Here is an 18368-nt window from a genome sequence, read left to right as displayed (position 1 = left end):
CCAGAAGGAAAGGGGCAGGGGCTGTGAGGACAAAGCCCTGGTGCCCACTGGAGCCCTGCTGGGCGAGGCTCTTCTGCACAGAACTCCCGGCACCACCCCTGAACCCCATGGTTCTAGGCCACGATTCCTGAGCTGCCCAGGGTCTGGGGTCCCCTGCTCCCCTCCAGCAGGGCCTCTCCAAGGGATGCAGTCTTGGGGTACACCATGGCTGAAGCCCTTCTTCCCGCTCTGTGCTGCTTTGCTTTGCGGTAAAATGCGCATGGAGACCTGGGCTGTGGGACAGCTCACCACGGTGTCACTGCCTGCAGGCTCTCCGCTTGGCAGACCCAAAGTCGCCTGTGCTCACCACCCTGGCAGGTGCCTCCCACCACTGCCAGAGGGCACACAGGGCCCCCGAGGGTGGCACCATCAGATGGAGCAGGAGCGCAGATGTGGGAGCACAGGTGTGTGTACACACGTGACAACAGACTGGCGAGCTCAGACCCTGCCAAGTGGCCCTTGACACTGGGGACAGGACCTAGGAGCTGGATTTGGGTCTTTAAGCGCATCTGACAGGCAGAGGAGAGAAATTGGCCTCGGTTCAGCGGAGGCAGGCCCGGTGGCTTCCCCAGCCCTGACCTGTCCCTTTGGCCAGTGGCCGGCTGCTCAGCGTGGCTCCTGCTGCAGCACCCGTGGGCCAGCGCCTCGCTCCACAGAAAGGAGCCTATGGGAGGATCTCTGCTGGTCCCTGTGCGGCTGCACCTGCTGCGAGGATGCCCTCTGCATCCTGGGGCCCTGCGAGGCTCAGCATGGACACAGCCAGGTCTCCCCACAGATGGAATCCAGGACCCTCGACTTTGCCCAGTAGACAGGTAGGTCCATGAGCCTAGGGGAGACCAGCAGGCTCCCTGCATCCCCAGCTGGCACGGCCCAATCACACAAGCCCAAGCCCGAGTGCCCTGGATGGGCCTCGCTGGCAGTGTGCTGCCCTGTGCACACACACCTGGCATGGGAGCCGCTGGTCCACACAGGTTTGTTTGAGTAGTAGCCCAACAGTTACTGCCTGCAGGTTCATTCCCCAGATGTCCAGCTCGGTGTCCTGCGTGGCCATTGCCTACTGCATCCCAGGCTGGACAAGGAGCGGAGCAGTTGGGCTCCCCGACACAGGTGTCCCTAGGGGAGCTTAATCTGCCGAGTCCAGCGCTTCCCCCAAAATGACTTTTTGAACAAATCCTCAGCCCCCAGGTCTTCCTGAGGCCGGACAGTGTCTCTTCCCACCCCCTCCACCAGCACAGGGGCAGGGCAGGCCCTGGCTTCCAGGTGCTCCTGCAGGCTGTGCCCATGACACTGGGCAACTGCTTCACTCTGGACCACCCCTGCCCCCGGTGACACAGCAGCACCCCTCGGACTGGGAGGGCAGGGCCAGGGGCTCTGTGTGTGAGAAGCTGGGGGAACGTTTAGGAGTGCCTCCGATACTGGAGCAAGCACAGACCTTCTCCGAACCCAAGTCCTGGGGTGCTGATAGCTCTCCCATCAACCAGCCAATCACACACATCCCACAAACCTCAGGTGCTCTGTGCTGCCTGGGGCCAAGCAAGCTAGGAGACGGGGCCTCCCCCACCCCAAGATGGGCTGCCTGGCCCAGATGTGTCCCACCCAGCTGCTGCCTGCAGGGGTTACACTGACCACACATTCAAGAGCAGCACAGAAGTTGGCCAGCTGGTCAATCCCGCCCAGCACAGGACTCAGACAACCCCAGGGGTCTGTCCCTACTCACGTCAGGGGCAGAATTGGGGCTGGATCCTTTACATGCCCACCCCGTTCCCATGGTCTGATCCCCAGCAATCCTTGTGGCCTCCCATTAAGAGAGGACAGAGCCTCTGGGGCAAGCCGCAAGTGCAGGCCAGGACCACGGCTGCCGGCTGCCCCTGTAGGAGCTGGAGGAAGACCTCATTGGGTGCAGCCTCCCTCTGGGTCAGGCACCCCGGGGACACAAGTGTCCAAGGAGCTGACCGGCCACCCCCTGGGCAGAGCGGGGAAGGCACAGCGTGCTTCCAATGTGGACTTGGGAATGCCTGGTGACCAGGCAGTCACCCTGGGCTAGGAAGGACAGAACAGAGTAAAAAAAAAAAAAAAGTCTTGCACACCCACCACACAAAGGCACACACACATTACACACATACAAGACTGGCCAGCCTCAAACGACACTCTGTCGGCCCCCAGACCCCTCTAAGTTGGACTCGCCAGAGCCCCCACCCCGGCCAAAGTCGATGAAGATGCCTTCAGAATCAGAGTCCGTAGATCCCAGCATCTGGTCCACCAGGGTCTCGGGGCTGGAGGTGGGCAGCGAGCCGTGGGCTGGACCGGGCTCTGGGGACCGGGAAGCGGGGCGCAGTCTGCTGTGGCAAGGCCCCGAGAGGGGTGCGGGGGAGGACAGGAAGGTCCCGGCGGCGGCTGCGCCCTGGGCAGGTGAGGCGGGGCGGCCCTGGGGCTCGGGGCAGGAGGTCATGGCGGACACCGAGTGCCGGCGGAGGCTGGTGCTGCCCGCTGCCGTGCCCTCCGCCTCGTGCTCGGCCACGGGGTTCAGCAGCGGCATGTTGTAGCTCTTGGAGCGCACCACCGGGTTCTTGGCCAGGATGTCGCCAGAACGAGAGCGACGTAGCAGCCGCTTGTCTGTGGGGGACACACAGAGACGCCGTGAGCCTTGGGCTCCTGCACCCCCGTACGTCCCAGGCGTCGGGGCAAGCGCAGCTACAAGGAGAGGCCCTGCTGAGGCAGACTCTGCTGGGCTGGATGGGTCCTGGGCCACCTCCTCCCCTTCAGCTGGGCGCTGGGTTAAGTGCCACAAACCTCCCCGTGCTTCGATCCTTAGACTCAGGGTCCACAGGGGTGCTCCTGGCAGGGGGCACTTGGAGGTACAACCGCTTGGGTGGGCCTTGGGCTGGGCAGCCCTGGCTGGGCAGGTGTCACGGGCTGACAGTGGCCAGAGCCCGGCTACCAGGAAGCAGGCCCGAGCACGGTGAGCAGCCCGGGCAGCATCTGTCCTGAACCCAAGAGCCACAGGCTCCTTCCTCCTGGCAGGGGCTGGGGTCCTGCTGCCCAAGGCCTCAGGGAGTGGGGTACGGAGCTATGCTCCGGATCCCTACAGTGAGACACCCCTGATGGTGGGGGTCATGTCAGCAAGTGGGCACGGGATGCCTGACCATGGTGGGGGCGCACACCCCCGTGTGGCCCTCATCCACTGTGCAGACGGAACATCACACGCTGCCACTACTGGGCAACAGGACCCCGATCCCCACAGATCGCCCCCCACCCCGGCCCGGGGCCCAGGCAGGCGGCTCCTCCTACCCAGGATGCAGGCATGGGTGCAGGGTCCCTCATTGGAATAGAGTCCGTAGGTGCCCAGGAAGGGTGACACCACCTTCGGGATGAGCGTCTCCAGCCGCAGATAGCCCTCGGTCACGCCCCTGGACTCATGGACACTCTGCAGGACAGTGAGGGCCGGGTCAGGCCTGTCCCCTGGCTGGCCCTGGTTCTTGCCCGCCTGGGAGACCCTTGACACTGCACACTCAGGGAGGCGCAGGCTGGCCCCAGAGGTGCAGGACAACCTTGCCCAGGGAGGGCTGTGGGCCCCTGGGGGTGACACGGACTGGAAGGGCCACTCCACGAGACCAGGCACCTCTAAGCTGTCCATCGAGGCTGTGTGTGAGCAGGTCCCATCCACAGCCACACGCCCCAGCTGGGCTCCCGGCCCTGTCGCCCTGCCATGGGTAGGTGTGGTGGCGGCAGGGCAGACACGTGGGGTCAGAGGGCAGGGGCCTGAGCAGTTAGCCCAGGGAGCAGCAGCTGCCAGGGCACAGTCACCACCAGAGGGCAGCACTGTTCAGGCATAGCCAACCTACCGGGAACCCGAGCCTCCGACTGTCCCCTGTTCTCAGCCCTGGATGGCCAGGCATGAGGCCCTGCTGGGTCACCACAACACCAGAGCCCCTGAGGGTGAGACAGACCCCGAGGGTCAGGGGTTCCAGCTGGGCAGTGGCCCTGCTCATGAGCCCCCACTCTAACTACCCAGGATTCCCGTGTGTCCTGGAGCATCTGGAACAGAGAGCAGAGCCTGGCAGCCATGACTCTGGGGGTGAGCCAGGCCCTGTTCTGGTGGGCTGCAGGCAGGCAAAGCAAGGCTTCTCCACCTGTCCCAGTGGGAGGCTGGGGGTGCTGCACGAACCCACTCAGTGACCAGAACTCACTCACGAGGGACGGACAGGTCAGTGGCTGCGGAGGGAATCACTGGGGCTGTGCGTGTCTGGGGCAGTGCCTTGGCTCAGCGGCTGGGACTGGCTGCTACAGGCCTCAGGTGACGGAGTGTGTGTGTGTGTGTGTGTGTGTGTGTGTGTGTGTTTGTGGGTCTCAGGTGACAGGCGTGTGGGTGGGGGGCTGGCCCAAGGCCCACCCAGCCTCCCTACCCGCACCGCACCTGAAGTACCAGCAGCATTTGCACCACGGCAGGTGGCACGCGGGCATGGGCGCGGGCCAACGCGTCCTCCAGCTTCACGCTGAGGGCTATGGTGTCGCGGAAGTGCAGCAGGGCCAGCTGGCGCACGGACGGCTCCTTGCCCTGCAACACACAAGAGAGGACTCACTGACCCTCGGGCCCGCCTGCCCCGCCGCGTCCTGGGCCTCCACAGACCCCAGGGACCAGCTTGTAGGTGTGGGGACAGGGGCTGTGGCTCTGTGGGTCAGGGTGGGCGTGGCATGGGCGTGCCCTGGCTGTCGCCACCCCAGCTCCCATCCCGGCGCACCTGCACGGGGTAGAAGATGGCCTGCAGAGTGGGCAGCACGTCGCTGAAGAAGAAGTCCCAGGTCTCCGCAAGCGAGTCCAGCAGCTTCTGTCCTGCGGGCACAGCGGCCGTGAGCACCTGCTGCCCGGCTCAGGCCGGGCCCTGGGCATGCCGCCTGAGGCTGGACGCACCTCCGCCACCTGTTAGCTCCTGGCCACGGGGTGCAGAACTTCTCCTCGCCTCAGCCTCCCCAGTGGTCAAACGGGGGTGAGCGGGCCGGCTGCCCGCTGAGGCTGGGCCCCGAGATAAAAGCCAGCTGCAGCTCTCCCTTTGTCTCACACCAGACCCACTCGGGACTCAGCCCCCATCCCGTCTCCGCCTGTTCCCCACTCACCCACCTGCACATCTCCCTTCCAGCTGTCTATGCTCCATTCACGGAGGAAGCACCCACTGTTCCCAGACCGGCTGAGCCCCGCACAGCCGCAAGCAGGAGGCAGAGTCCACACTGCCCCAGGCTGCCTGTGGGGAGGTCTCGGGGGAATGGGACTAGGTCCTCACTTCTCCCGGCTGCAGCGTATGCCCAAGGCAGGTCAGGGCAGGAGCGTGAGCAGGAAAGGCTTCCAGGAGGAGGTGCTACCCAAGCTAGATACAGGGCTTTCCAGGGGATGGCATGGGAGGCCACTCAGCCACTGCACCTTTAAAGCAGTGCTGGAGAAGGGAAGCCCTGTGGACATCTGCTAGGCAACGGCCCCAGGGATGAGGCAAGCGGGGTGGTCTTAGCTGGCTCTCGGGCTGTCCAGGGCAGGGACAGGAAGGCTAGGGGGACGTGACACGCAAAGCCCGGGGCCCGTGTGCCTGGACAGGGTGCAGGTGGGATGAGCTGCTACTGGATCCAGGGCACAGGCTGCTCTGGGGTCTCCATGGGAACATGGGGGCAGCCAGGGCCCAGATTCTCCCTTCCTTCCCTCCCTGAGCCTCGTCTCCCCGTGGGCAGGCGGTTGGGGGTTGGGCTCCCTTTGGGTGTGTGGCCGGCAGTGGCTCCAGCCTGCCTGGGTGGCCCACACCTGGCCCCGAGGCACTGCCCACACGACACAAAGTAGCTTCAGTTCTAGGGCCGTGGGGGAAGAAGAGAGGCAGGCTGGCCCGCCAGGGAGGAGCAGCTCTGGGCCAGGGAGGAGCGGCTCTGGGCCAGGGAGGAGCGGCTCTGGGCCAGGGAGGAGCCGCTCTGGGCGCCTGCCAGCGGCCAGCCCACCAGGCAGAAACCCTGTGGGAAGCAGATGCTGTCACACAGGGAATCCGGGCCCCAGCCGGAGCCGCAGGTCGACCACGGCCACCACCACGGCCAGGCTCTCGCTGGGGTGTCTGCAGGGCCACGGGGGGTCACAGCCAACATACACCCAGGGAGGCACCTTCCGAAGCCAAGCTCTGTGCACCACGGCAGTGGCCATCGGGGGTGTGTCCTTGTCACCCCACACGTCTGAGGACGCCTCGGCCAACTGTGCAGGCCCCTCGACAGGAACACGGCAGGCTGGCTGGGCTCAAGGCCCCCACCCACACGGAGGGGCAGGCAATGGGCACAGGGCAGAGGTCAAGGCCATGCACAGGTACTCCAGAAGGACTCAGGCTGCCCAGGGCGGAGGGTGGATGGGAGGAGGAGATGGCCGCCACTCGGAAGCCAGCAGCTCCACCGGCCTCCCCAGGTCCAGGGACGGCCCTGCCTGCAGGCTTGCTGCATGCTGGAAAGAGGGGCCACCCCTGCCCCATCTAGCAGTCCGATGCGGTGGGGAGCCCTTGCTGTGACACAGTGGGCATGTGGGGACAATCCACTCTGAGTCCCCCACCTCCAAGCAGTCCTTCCTGACCACCCAGGTGGAGTCCCCAGCAGGGCAGGGCTGGAGGCTGCCTCACTCCCAGGCCCCTGGAGGCCACCCAGGGCATGGCGTTGCAGGGAGCAGGAGCGATGGTGGGCCATCCGGTCCCATGGTGCCGAGGCAGCCGCAGCGGGCGGCTTGCCTGGGAGCCCGGGCCTGTCCCCAGAACGAGGCTGAGCCTGGAGGTGGGGCCTCCTGGCTGCACAAAGCTGCCCTTCTCCAGGACATGGCGCCCCTGGGCTGCACGGTGGGCGGCCCAGGCAGCTTGGGAATGTGCGGAGTCAGGAACAGGCGGAGGGCGTCCTCAGGTGCCCATGGGAAAATGTCCTAGGCCCTGGTCTCCCGTGCTACCCTGTCCTTCTCCAGTCCCTGCCTGGGCTACACCAAGCTCCAAGTTCACCCAGGCCTTGGGTCTGTCATCTGAGAAATGGGCTAACAACCTCTGCTGCTCGGGTGGGAGTTGGCGATCAGCTCTGCACTCCGGCTGTGCCGTGGCAGGAGTGGCAGAGGCTCCGGGACTTTAAACTGGGGTGCCAACATGTTGGAAGCCATCACACACTCCCAGAGGCGAGTGCAGAGTGGGCCCGCAGCAGCGGCCTGGCACTCAGGAGGCGCTAAGCAAGCACTCCTGGGGCCTGACCCCAGCGTGCCACGCAGGGCAAGGCCCGGCAGGGACCAAGCTCGGTGCCAGCACTTACCCTCGTAGAAGCGGATCTTGTCTCGGAGAATTACCATGCCCTTGGTCAGCAGCTGGTTCTGCAAACAGAGGCACTGTCAGCAGCCCGTGTACCCTGCCCCTCTGCAGAGCTGTGGCCTCGGTCGCCCTCCATGGCAATCATGACAGCTTCCCCCGGGGACAGTCACAGCAGGACCCACAGGCCTGGCCCTGTGCCACACCCTGGGCACGGTGGGCTCTCACCCTGAGCCTGTGCCAGGTGCCCCTACAGGGGTCGGGATGTGGTCTGGTCAGAAGACCCTGGTGGAGTCCGGCTCAGCAAAGGAGGTGGCTGCCAGGACTGGGTGATACAGCTGGACACACTGCAGCCAGGGCGGGCTGGCCACTCACCTGCAGGTACTCCGTGAAGAAGGGTCCCAGCTCTGTCTTCAGCAGCTGCCTGTGGGCGGGAGACAGAAGCGTGAGGACCTGACCTGGCAGCAAGGAGGCCCCGGGGCTGCCAGCCCTGTGCAGGGTGGACCAAGCCCCACCCGTCTGCCCGCGTGCCCTGCCCAGCAGGGGCCATGTGAGCAGAGAGCTCTGGGCCCCCATGGTCTGCAGCTGAGGGCTCTGTGAGTGAACACCAGTGCCCCCACTCTCAAGGTTCAGGCCCCTTGTTTCCCAGACTGCTGGGACCTTGTGGGCTGGCGAGGGGCTCAGAAAGGTCAAGGGACCAGCCCAAGGCCACCCAGCATGTGCCAGAGGTGGCTTCCGACTGCTCGTCCTTGCACTCGGAGCCCAGGACTCTGGCCACTGCGCGACTCCAGGGGCGGAAAACGCTGAGCCCCGGGTCCCGTGGGTGCTGTGGGCACGGCCCCGCCCGCCCCGCCAGCTGCTTCCACGCTCCGAGGCGCACAGCACTGAAATCGGCCCACGTCACCACACAGGTGCAGGAGGGCCAGCGTCTGATTGCAGCATGCCTTTCAACACTAGTCTGTGATTGGTCCCTGCGTGTGTCAGTCCACACACAGACAGCAAAGCCTGCAGCTGGGCTGCCCTCCACTCATCACGTGCAGTGGGGAGAGAGCTCACTGCCGGCTCGCTTCTCCAGAGCTAACACCTGCTAGAATACCAGTTCAGGGCTGGGAGTCAGCCACCTGAGCTGTCAGGAAGCTGCAGTCAGGGTCAGGGCTGGGATCTGACCGCTGGTACCCCGAAGTGGCACACAGGTGCCTGAAGGGCTAGGCTACCTGTCCGTCTCCCGAGAGATGCATCTTTATTTATTTGGAAACAAGATTGACTCTATGCACTGGGCTGACTCCTGCAACGCTTGCAGCAGCTGCGGCTGGGCCAGGCTGAGGTCAGGAACCAGGAACTCCGTCCTGGTCTTCTAAGGGGCTCAAGCACTTGGGCCAATGCCTGCTGCTTCCTGGGTACCACTGGCAGGGAGCTGCATCAGAAGTGGCCAGGGGTTGGAGTGGCACGTGGGTCCCACCACAGCACCCAGCTTCTTTTTATTTACTTGAAGGGCAGAGAAAGAGAGAGAGAGAGAGAGAGAGAGGCAGACCTGTTGGTTCACTCCTCAAAGACCTGCAGGTAAGAGACTGGGCAGGGGGCGGGGCTTCAGTGTGACCCCGCCCCACTCGCATTCCCCATCTGATAACCACAGGAGGACAGCCCTGGGGGAAGGTCTGTAGTGGACAGACAGGAGAGACAGGGACAAGGCTGGACAGAAAACGGACCGCGACAGCCACGGTGTGGCGCCAAGTGGTCTCGTGACCTCTCTGAGCCCTGACCCCCTGGCTGCAGGAAGGGAGACAGGCCTAGCTTCAGTTACTGCCCCGGGTGTCCCTTGCGACAGGCTGAGGGTGTCAGCTGCAGCCACTGCCCCAGGCCCCCAGGCCCAAGAGGAGCAGAGCTCACAGAGCTGGAGGCCACGGAGTCCTGACTGCCTCCAGAGGTGGCCTCTTGCGGCTGGGGTACGGGGCCTGGCTCCCCCACCCCCATGGCTGAGCACGGCCCCCCGCATCACGGCCCCTGGGCGGGCACTCACCGGACACCCTCGTTGAGGCTGAAGAGCTCATGGTCTGGCAGCCCCTTGCGCTGGAAGACGGCGATCACCCCGTTGTGGATGCTGCAGAGAGGGTCGGGGAGCGGTGGGTGGGGAGGGAGCCCTGAGCGGAGGCCCAAGACCCCTCCCTGGCCACCTCCCAGGCCATCCCACACGTCCCCGCACCCACCTTGGCTCCAAGACCCCGGGGTGTGTATGTGTGTCAGGGGAACCCTTACAATCCACCGAGCATTCCAATAAAGCTTTATTTATAAAGACGAGTGAGCCAGAGCTGGCCCCTGGCCCCCAGCCTCATGGGGGACCTGTGGCAGCTGCAGGTCCCCGCACCTGCCCTCCTGGGCTGTGCCCACACTTCACCCACCCAGTCCCCTCAGCCCAGAGGCCACCGCGGCCATTACAGCACTTGTCAGCGTGTGGCCACAGGTCCATGTGTGACAAATAAATGAATAAGCTCAGGGGTGTGGGGCCCCACGGGGCCTAGTCTTATCTTGACCTGCCCCTGCCCCTTGCATTGCCCTGGTGACCCCTCCCCACCCCCATCCAGGCATCCTGACCTCTAACCCCAAAGAGATCTGGACACCCCACCCCCTCCGTACCCGCCCAGTCACTCTGCCCAAAGCCCAGGCCCTCCTACCCTGCCCGCTGGAGAAATCACCCTTACCCCAAGGACCTTGCCGGGGGACGCACCCTGATCCCGCAGGCCCCGACTGGGCCATACACCAGCCTCTGTTTATTTACCTGTCTATCCCAGCCACCTGGCCCAAGCCTCCTGGGTGAGGGCAGGAACTGGGGTTCCCTGGCTGCTCCTCTAACCAGCGGACCCTTGGGAAGCCAACCAAGACAGCTGCCCCCTGCACTGCCACCCACCCCTCCCAGGCCCCTCTGCTACTCTCACTAACCCCCTCCCCGGTGCTTAGCTGCCTGTTCTGCAGAAGTGGACGGGGAGGCCCAGAGGAGCCAAACTCCCCTCCAGAGGCCGGAACACGCAGCCAGGACTCTCAAGACCCCTGGGCGGCTGCCCCGGCAAGCTGAGTCCCCAAGTGCAACCAGGCATGGAAGGGCAGGGCCAGGTGCAGGAAGCAGACGCCAGCCGTCACGTGGCAACCAGCAGCTGGACGCCCACTCCCAGCCCCGGGGGGCTGTGGGAGGGAGGACAGGGTGGGGGCCCTGCTGGGCCAGCCCCACCCAGCCGGGGCTGCTGGAGGAGCCTGAGGGGGGAGGGGGAGAGCGTGGCCCCCAGCACGCAGGGGACGGCCTGAGCCAGGGGGAAGAGGCCGGACTGCCTCCTCTCCCATTACACCTCTGGGGGAGGGTGACCAGATACGGTCCCCCCCGCCGTTACACCTCCAGGGAGGGGGCATTGACCAGACACAGTCCCCCTCCCACTCTGGTCACGTGTGCTCTGTCCACTGCAAGGAACCTGCTGGCTGTGCTGCAAGGCCTGCGTCCTTGGCCTGGGGAGTCTCCCACCCCATCTCAGGCCTCGCCCTGGCCATCCCCCAGAAAGATATCCTGCCCAGCCCCCCAGGTGGCCTCTTCCTCCAGCACAGGAGGGGGTCCGTGGTGCAGGCAGCACCCCCTACCCTGGGCGCCCAGCCAGGCTCCCTGAGACGGGACACAGGAGCAGCACTGGCCCCCAGGGAGCGGCGTGCAGCCCCAGGGCGGGCCATTCCGCATGGGATCTCCCTGACCCCTCCAAACCGCCCATGTGCAGCGGGACAGTAGCCACAGGGGACAGCCGACAACACACACAGAGTGACACCCAGCCCCTAACACACCCCACCTACAGGACAGTCTTCCCAAGTCACAAACACCTGTTGCTGTGCCCCACTGGGCCAGAAGAAAGGACAGGCCAGCAGCGGGAGGCCACGTGGGCTCGTCCCCTCCCCAGACGGAAGCGAAACCCAGCTAGCAGTCCTGGCAGGCCAGAGGCCATGCGGGTGTCCCCAGAAGCCACTCTGCAGGAGGCCCAAGGGGAAGTGGCTGTGGCTAGCCCTGCCAGCACAGGGGCTGCCCCGGGAGGCAGACTGGACACGGGCAAGGGCAGGCCTGTGACCTGGATGGCATCCCCAGAGGTGCTGGCAACACTGGGGGCTGCCCAGTGAGAAGGGCACAGCCCAGGACTAAGGCTGGGGAGGGAGGAGCTGACCGCGGGCCCACCTGCCAGCACAGAACAGCGCAGTGCACCGGCTGGGACCCCATCCTTGCCCAGCCCCCGTCCCACAGTGACTTCCACAGGACTCAGCAGGCATGCAGAGCAGGCGGGGGACCCCTCCTCACTGTGGCTTTCCAAGGGGTTGACCCAGACCCCCACACTGGGCAGGCTCATCTCAGGGCCTAAGGCTGCCCCAGCTTGGTGTGTGCCCACCTGGGTAAGAAACCAACCTCTACTGCTTCCTCTTGGCCCTGTCCCTCAAAGGTACCCAGAGCCCCAAGTCTTCACCTGTGCTCAGGTGGGGAGTGGGGTACACAGTGTCTGGGGGCTGTACTTCACAACAGGTGCGAAACACAGGGACTGGGAACCACTCCTCCCCACCCCTGCCTTGCCACTGTGCAAGGCATCTAGAAAGGGGTGGTGGTGGGCCCAGCACAGTAGCCTACTGGCAAAAGTCCTCGCCTCGCACGCCCGGGATCCCATATGGGTGCTGGTTCATATCCTGGCTGCTCCACTTCCCATCCAGCTCCCTGCCTGTGGCCTGGGAAAGCAGTGGAGGACAGCCCAAAGCCTTGGGACCCTGCACCCACATGGGAGACCCAGAAGAGGCTCCTGGCTCCTGATTGGCTCAGCTCTATTGTGGCTACTGGGGGAGTGAATCAACAGATGGAAGATCTTTCTCTCCGTCTCTCCTTCACTCTGTAAATCTGACTTTCCAATAAAAATAAATAAACCTTTAAAAAAAGAGAGAGAGAGAGAGAAATAGGAGGTGGTGAGGATGGTGCCGTGGCACAGCAGGTTAAGCTCCATAGCCACTGCAGGTCTGCTCCCGGCTGCTCCACTTCCGACCCAGTTCCCTGCTAATGCTCCTGGGGGTCAGGCCACAGCCCACCCTGTGGGACCAGGCCCAGCCCTGGCCCTTGCCAGCATCCGGTGAGTGGACCAGCCAAAGTTCTCTCTGGTGCTCCACCTTGTCAATTAGCTGATCTTGGGGAAAAAAAAAAGAAAGAAAATGGGGGCTGGGGGTGGTGGAGACACCAGCTGCACGCCTGTGGGGGGCGGGGAGCCTGCCCAGCAGGCGCCCTCACATCTGATTCCCACCCTGGGTGGCAGAGCAGCACAGAAACCCCTGCCCTCCACCCCAGCCGTGGGAAGGCCAGCAGGGGTCTGGGCTGTTCTTCAGGGACGCACCAGCCCGGAGAGGCACCTGAACCCGCTCCGCAGAGGGGCATGGGGGTGCCAGTGTCCCTTCCTGAGACACGACTCCAGCCTCATCCTCCCAGCTTGAGGTGGTTCTGGGAGGCTGAGGTCAGGGACAGGCCAAGGGAGGGGGTCCCACGGCTGCTCCCACAGACCCACAACCTGGAGCCGCCTCGGTCTGCCAGCTTCTGCATCAGGTGCAGGACGCCAGCCCCAGGAGGGTGCAGGGCACTGGGCCAGCCTCCGCTGTTTCCCAGGCACACAGCAGCAGGGAGCCGGATGGGAGATGCAGAGGAACCGGGACCCACTGCGGGACGCAGGACATGGGTGGCCCAGGCAGCGACTTTAACCACTGCACCTTTCTGAGCTGTCTGCCCCTGTGCACAATGCCGGGGGAGGGGTGATAACTGAACCCTACCTTGAGCACTATGGTGAGCACCCAAGTGACTCAGCCATACCCAGCACTCTCCCTGGGGATGGGTGTGTTTGGCATCCCGGGGAGGGGATGTACATTGCACTAGGAGGACTGGGCGGCCGGTGGAGTGGCACGGCCCCGGCCAGCTCCCGTGCAGGCCCCTCAAGCCACCAGCACCCACCTCACCCCGGCCCTGGGCCTCCTGTCTTACCCGGGCTCTGTGCCCATACGCTGACATCACCAGGGGATCTCGGCTCTGGCTTGGGTTTCCCTACAGGGGAGCCACTGAACCCAGATGGAAGGGTGGGACACGGGGTGGTCCCGAGGCTGAGCCGGGGATCCCCAGAGGGCCTGGACACCCCAACGCGTCTCCTGCAGTCTGCTCTGGGTCTTGGGTTTCTTCCGGGAGCTTTGCTGGGGTCCTTTGGGGAGGAAGGCAGGAGGGCAGGGAGGGGTGCAGCCCTGCCAGGGGCTGAGGCTGAGCCAGACCGAACCCAGGCTCGGGGAGCAGCAGTAACTGCTGGGGCCACCTCGACCGTCCTGCTTTGCATCTGCACCCACTGCTCACACTGACACCTGCCAGCACTGTACAGCGAGAGGCCGGGGCACGCAGGTGTGGTCAGCGAGCACTTGTCAGCCCCTTGTCTGTTCCCTGACTCCTTCCTGGTGACCCCAAAGCCAGAGGTTGAGGAAATGTGGGGCATAAGCCCGGCACCCCTGCAGCACCCTCCTGAGACCTCCGGCCTAGAGACAGACCTGGGCCCCAAACTCTGCCGCCTCCTGTGTAGTGGACTGCAATCCCCAGTGACCCTGGGCAGCTCTAAGGGACCGAGGGGTAACGTCCTCCACCTCACAGGGTCACAGCGGTGGCAAAGCCCACTCCAGAGCGCGTGGACACCTCACAGTGTGAGCCCCCTGCGTGGGGACCCCACCCTTGGGGCGTGGCCAGCACTCATCACTCGCTCCAGGACTTGCTCCAGGCCACCCATGCCGGGCTGGCATCAAGGCGATGCTGTATCTGGCATCTCCTCACCAGTGCGAACAAACCAGGCTCCATACGGGCACACCCTCCCAGCTCCCAGGCACACTGGCGACAGGACGGCAAACTGAGGCAGGGACCACGCCGAGCCTAGCGCGCAGAGGTCTGGGGGGCGAGGGGAGACGACCAGAACACACGTGGCAGGACCTCAGAGCCAGGACTGCGCGTGGGGGGTCGAGGGGCGGTACCCGCAAAGCCCCCAACCTCCACCCCGCGCCACGTTCCTCGCGGTGGAAGTAAGTTTTGGAGTAGGGCGCGTAAGGAGACACAGTAAGAATCCCACAAGTTAAACCCTCTCCCCCTCCCCCGCGCCCAGCAGACGGCGAGGGAGTGGGGGGCTCCCGCGCCCCGCAGGAATGGCCGGCAGCTGCCGCGCACACAGCGCGCGCCGACAGCTGGGAGGACAGGGGCCCGCGGCGGGGGAAGGCAGCCGCCCGCCCCCGGCCGCCGCGGGGACCTCGCCGGCAGACACAGGAAGCGAGCGCCGCGGCCCGGGACGCTCCGGGGGGCTCCTGTGCCCAACGGGAAAAGCTCTCACTTCCTGCCCTTCCCCGGGGAGAGGCGGGCCCCCCGCGCGGCAGCCCCCCGCTCGCCTCCCTCCTCGGGAAACCACGTTGCACCAACTTCACTCCCGGCCCACACAACTCCCGCGGAGCAAGTTCCAAGCCCGGCGCCTAAGTTCCGCGCTGGCCGCTCGGAGCGGCCCCCTGCCCCGGGGAGCGGCTCCCCAGGGCGCAAGGGGACCCCGGGGACCCGGGCGCGGCCTTACCTGTTCCAGGTGGCGTTGGCGCAGGCCCGGCGCTGCTGCGTGCCCCGCTCGTCCGCGGCGGCGGCCGGCTCTCTCTTGCCCAGCTCACTGAGGCTGGGCGAACTCATGAACTTCAACCTGCGGAGAGTCCTCATGGTGACCCCGGGGCGCCCACGCGCGCCACGCCGCACGCCGCCCCGGGCGCTGCGCCCTCTACGAGGAAACTTGGGCGAGAGCAGGAAGCCGAGCGGCCCCGCGGGGTCCCGCCCCGGACCCACGCCTCCGCCCGGGGCTGCGCGCCCGAAGCCCCGCACGGTTAATCATTGCTCCCGAGCGGGCCGCGCGCGCCCGGAACGCGCTCTGCACCCACCGACCCCGCGAGGCCGGGGGCTGGGCCTCCGGGAGGGCGGGGCTCCCGGCGGGGGCGGGCCCGGCTCAGGCCAGTCCCCTCTCGCATCCCAGGGCCGAGCGTGGCCGCCGGAAGCAGGGCTGCACGGGCCAGTGCCCCGCACGGGGTGCCCGGAGACCCCCCCATCCCTGAGCCCACCGCGGTCGCCACGGCCACTCCTTCCTCGCAAGTCTGCGTGGCTGGAACGGAGCGCGCCTTCCCAGCACGGCAGGACCCAGCCTGTCTCCCCAGGGGCGTTTGTTCCCCCATTCGCCCCACCGTCGTCGTGCCATCACGGCCTTTTGGACACAGCGGACACAGCCCCCAGGTCGGGGCGCCCTCCAGCAGACAGAGGCGAGGGCCAGGAGCCGGGAGCGCCTCATGCCGGAGTTGCTCTGTGCAAGTTCGCGTGCATTTCCTGGGCACCTGCTGCATACCGGCTGTGAGTCTAGCTCCTCCCCCACTCGCGGGGAGGCACAGCCAGGAGCAACCTCTGTCACCCCAGGCCAGGTGCCACCGGGGGTCCGTGCCAAGCTCAGGGCTGGGGACGGCGGGGCAGCGCCTGTGGGGCTTCAGGGCTGGCCTGGGAGGACCTGCTGCACTGACCAGGTGACCACAGTGGCAAATGGGGGGTTGCAGGGTGAGGGCACCTGGTGGTATGAGGGTACCAGGTATAGGGCCCCAACCTTGACACCCCCATCCTGAGGCACTGGGGGGCAGGCTGCCAGGCTGCCAGGGTTCCTGGGCAAGGACCAGCAGGGAGGGAGCCTTCCCATCACACGTGCTGGACATGCTGGGCGCTGGTTTCCTCCCCAGACGAGGGCGTCCTGCCTTATTGTTGAAAACATCTCCAGGGTTCCCGAGTTAGGATGATGAGAACTGGGTGTTGGCTGGGAAGCCAGCAGTTCCCCCCGGGGTGGGTGACTGGGGGGTCCATAGGGGGGAGGGCGGGGTCACAGCCCACAGCCTCAGGCCACCCTCCCTCAGCCCCTGGACCAGGTTGCATGGCCTCCGAGATCTCGCAGTGTGGTGAGGACAGGGGACACGGCCCTGGGCTGAGCCCCTCATGGTAGTGCTGAGCCTGTCTGCTCCCCCCACACGGACCCCTGACTGGGGAAGTGCAGCCCCCCCCCCCCAGCAGCCTGCTGGCTGCACCCAGAAGGAAATGGTATTCCACAGGGGCTCGGCCAGCAAGGCCTGAGTACATCAGAGGGCAAATGGAGGCGGATGGTGGGGCCAGGGCGGGGGTAGGGCTGGAGGGGCGCAGGGAGGCCCTGGAGGGGTAGCCCCGTCTCTGGGGCCTCAGGCCAGCTCCTGCCAGCAGCAAGCAGTCAGACGCGACCTCCCTTTGGCCTGAGCCATGGACTTACGGCATCCTCTCCACCCAGCAGCCTGGTGCCAGGAGAGAGGGAGGACTCGCAGGCAGAGGGGGCCCGCGACAGGGCTGGAGGGCTGGGGCAGCGGCCGGCCCCTTCCCGCCCCACCTCCTCCGCTCAGCAGGCCCAAGGCAGGGGCAGGGAGGCGCTAGCAGCTCCCAGCCAAGAGCCGCCAAAGCGTGAGAGGTGTGTGCCTGGAGCCAGGGGCTGCCCCTAGCCTCAGACGGCAGCCTCTGGGGCCAGCCCGCGTGCCGGTCTCTCCTGAGCAGCCACCCCACCAACAGCCCCCCTCTGCTGCTTCCTGGGTCTTGCAGACAAAATAAGAGGGTTTGGAGCACCGAGCGGTTGACCTGGGAACTGGGGGGACAGAGGTCCCCAAACCACCACGGTGTAACTCCCCCACGCCAGAGCCCTGGCCGCCTCCCTCTCCTGGGACCCAGAGTTCCTTGCAAACTCCCCAGGGGCCAGCGGCACGCAGGGTGCTAGGACCCTGATGTCCCCAGGGCCTGGAGGAGGAAGTCAGCCTGGGCCTGTCCTCACGCCAACCCCTGTCCCCCAGTGCCTGAGGATGGGGGGGTCAAGGTTGGGGCTCCCCCTAGAGCTGCCATGGAGGAGTCTGAGGGCAGATGAGACTCTGCCAAGCCTTTGGGGGCCACAGAGCTCCCGGGCCTGGGGACCACCAGAGGCGGGTGGGGGGCGCCCAGGAGAAAGGCAGGCAGAGGGGCGACCTGGTCCTCACAGTGGGGTAGGAGCTCCACTTTGCAGACGGACTCCAAGGCTCAGTGAGGCCCTAACACACACCCACTGACGTTAGCAGTCCGCAAGTGGTGCAGCTGAAAGCTAGCCCTCAGTCCTGCCCGCTCCGCGGGCACCAACCGCTCGGCAGGACGCTTCTGCCCCCTGGTGGCCAGGCTAAGTGCCTCCACACATCCTCCTGGGCAGGATGGCGGACCCTAAATCCAGGCGTCTCCCATGTGCTGAGGCCAGCAACCCGCAGGACGTGGAAAAGCCTTGGGGACACACCAGGTGCTGCCCCTCCACCCTGCACCTACCTGGCTTGTCCCGTCCTTGCCTTGGGTGCAAGGGGCAGAGATGGAGGACACTGCCCCGTGAGGCGTCGGGGGAGGTGGAAGGGGGCCATTTGGCAGTCAGGTGTGCTGGGGAGGGGTTGTGCTCCTGGGGCTGCGCTCCTGGGGCTGCTGGTGCAGGACAGGGGGAAGGGTGGACAGGACGTGATCCTGCCCGCGGTGACCGGGGCATCGAATGGTCAGTGCCCAGGACACTGCCCAGGTCCACTGGAAGTGACACGCATGTTATTTCATGAGTTGGGGGTGGGGATCAAATGCCTCGGCAGGAAGTGTGCCTTTCCAGTGTCTGATGGCACAGGGGTGTGGCTCCACAGCCAGTCCAGCATCTCTGCTCAGGCTGGCTGGGCAGGGGATGCCCCTCCCTGAGCCCCCTCTCTCCAGGCTGCTGACCCACCTGCAGAGCCTTGGGCCGCTGAGAGGCAGGGCTGGGATGGCTGGGAGATCCCACCCTTGTGTCTGGGTCTTCTACGGGCAGCTTTGGGACCCGGCTCCTCCTCAGGCATCCTGTGCCTTCCCCTCCTGACGTCTCCTACATTCCACTGTGCCCTGCTCCCTGCCCAGGGCTCAGCCACCCCTCTCCATCCCATGACCCCTTGGATCCCTGA

General features: G+C 65.7%; 1 protein-coding gene across 1 annotated transcript; it reads right to left on the bottom strand.

The window, feature by feature from the left end:
• Positions 1 to 683: 683 nt before the first annotated feature.
• Positions 684 to 15255, bottom strand: PRR5 (proline rich 5). Its single transcript, XM_040987345.1, has 8 exons — positions 14933 to 15255; positions 9337 to 9417; positions 7695 to 7743; positions 7327 to 7384; positions 4779 to 4870; positions 4454 to 4594; positions 3328 to 3463; positions 684 to 2652 (listed from the first exon to the last, which is right to left on the bottom strand). The coding sequence occupies exons 1-8, from the start codon at positions 15064 to 15066 to the stop codon at positions 2177 to 2179; spliced, it is 1167 nt and encodes a 388-aa protein (XP_040843279.1). The 5' UTR covers positions 15067 to 15255; the 3' UTR covers positions 684 to 2176.
• Between the last annotated feature and the right edge of the window lie 3113 nt (positions 15256 to 18368).

Source organism: Ochotona curzoniae, unplaced genomic scaffold, assembly GCF_017591425.1.
Source record: "Ochotona curzoniae isolate NIBS_2020 unplaced genomic scaffold, NIBS_Ocur_1.0 contig_1014, whole genome shotgun sequence".
Lineage (NCBI taxonomy): Eukaryota > Metazoa > Chordata > Mammalia > Lagomorpha > Ochotonidae > Ochotona > Ochotona curzoniae.
The sequence above is the reverse complement of the archived record's forward strand: the minus strand, read 5'-3'. Positions and strand labels throughout refer to the sequence as shown.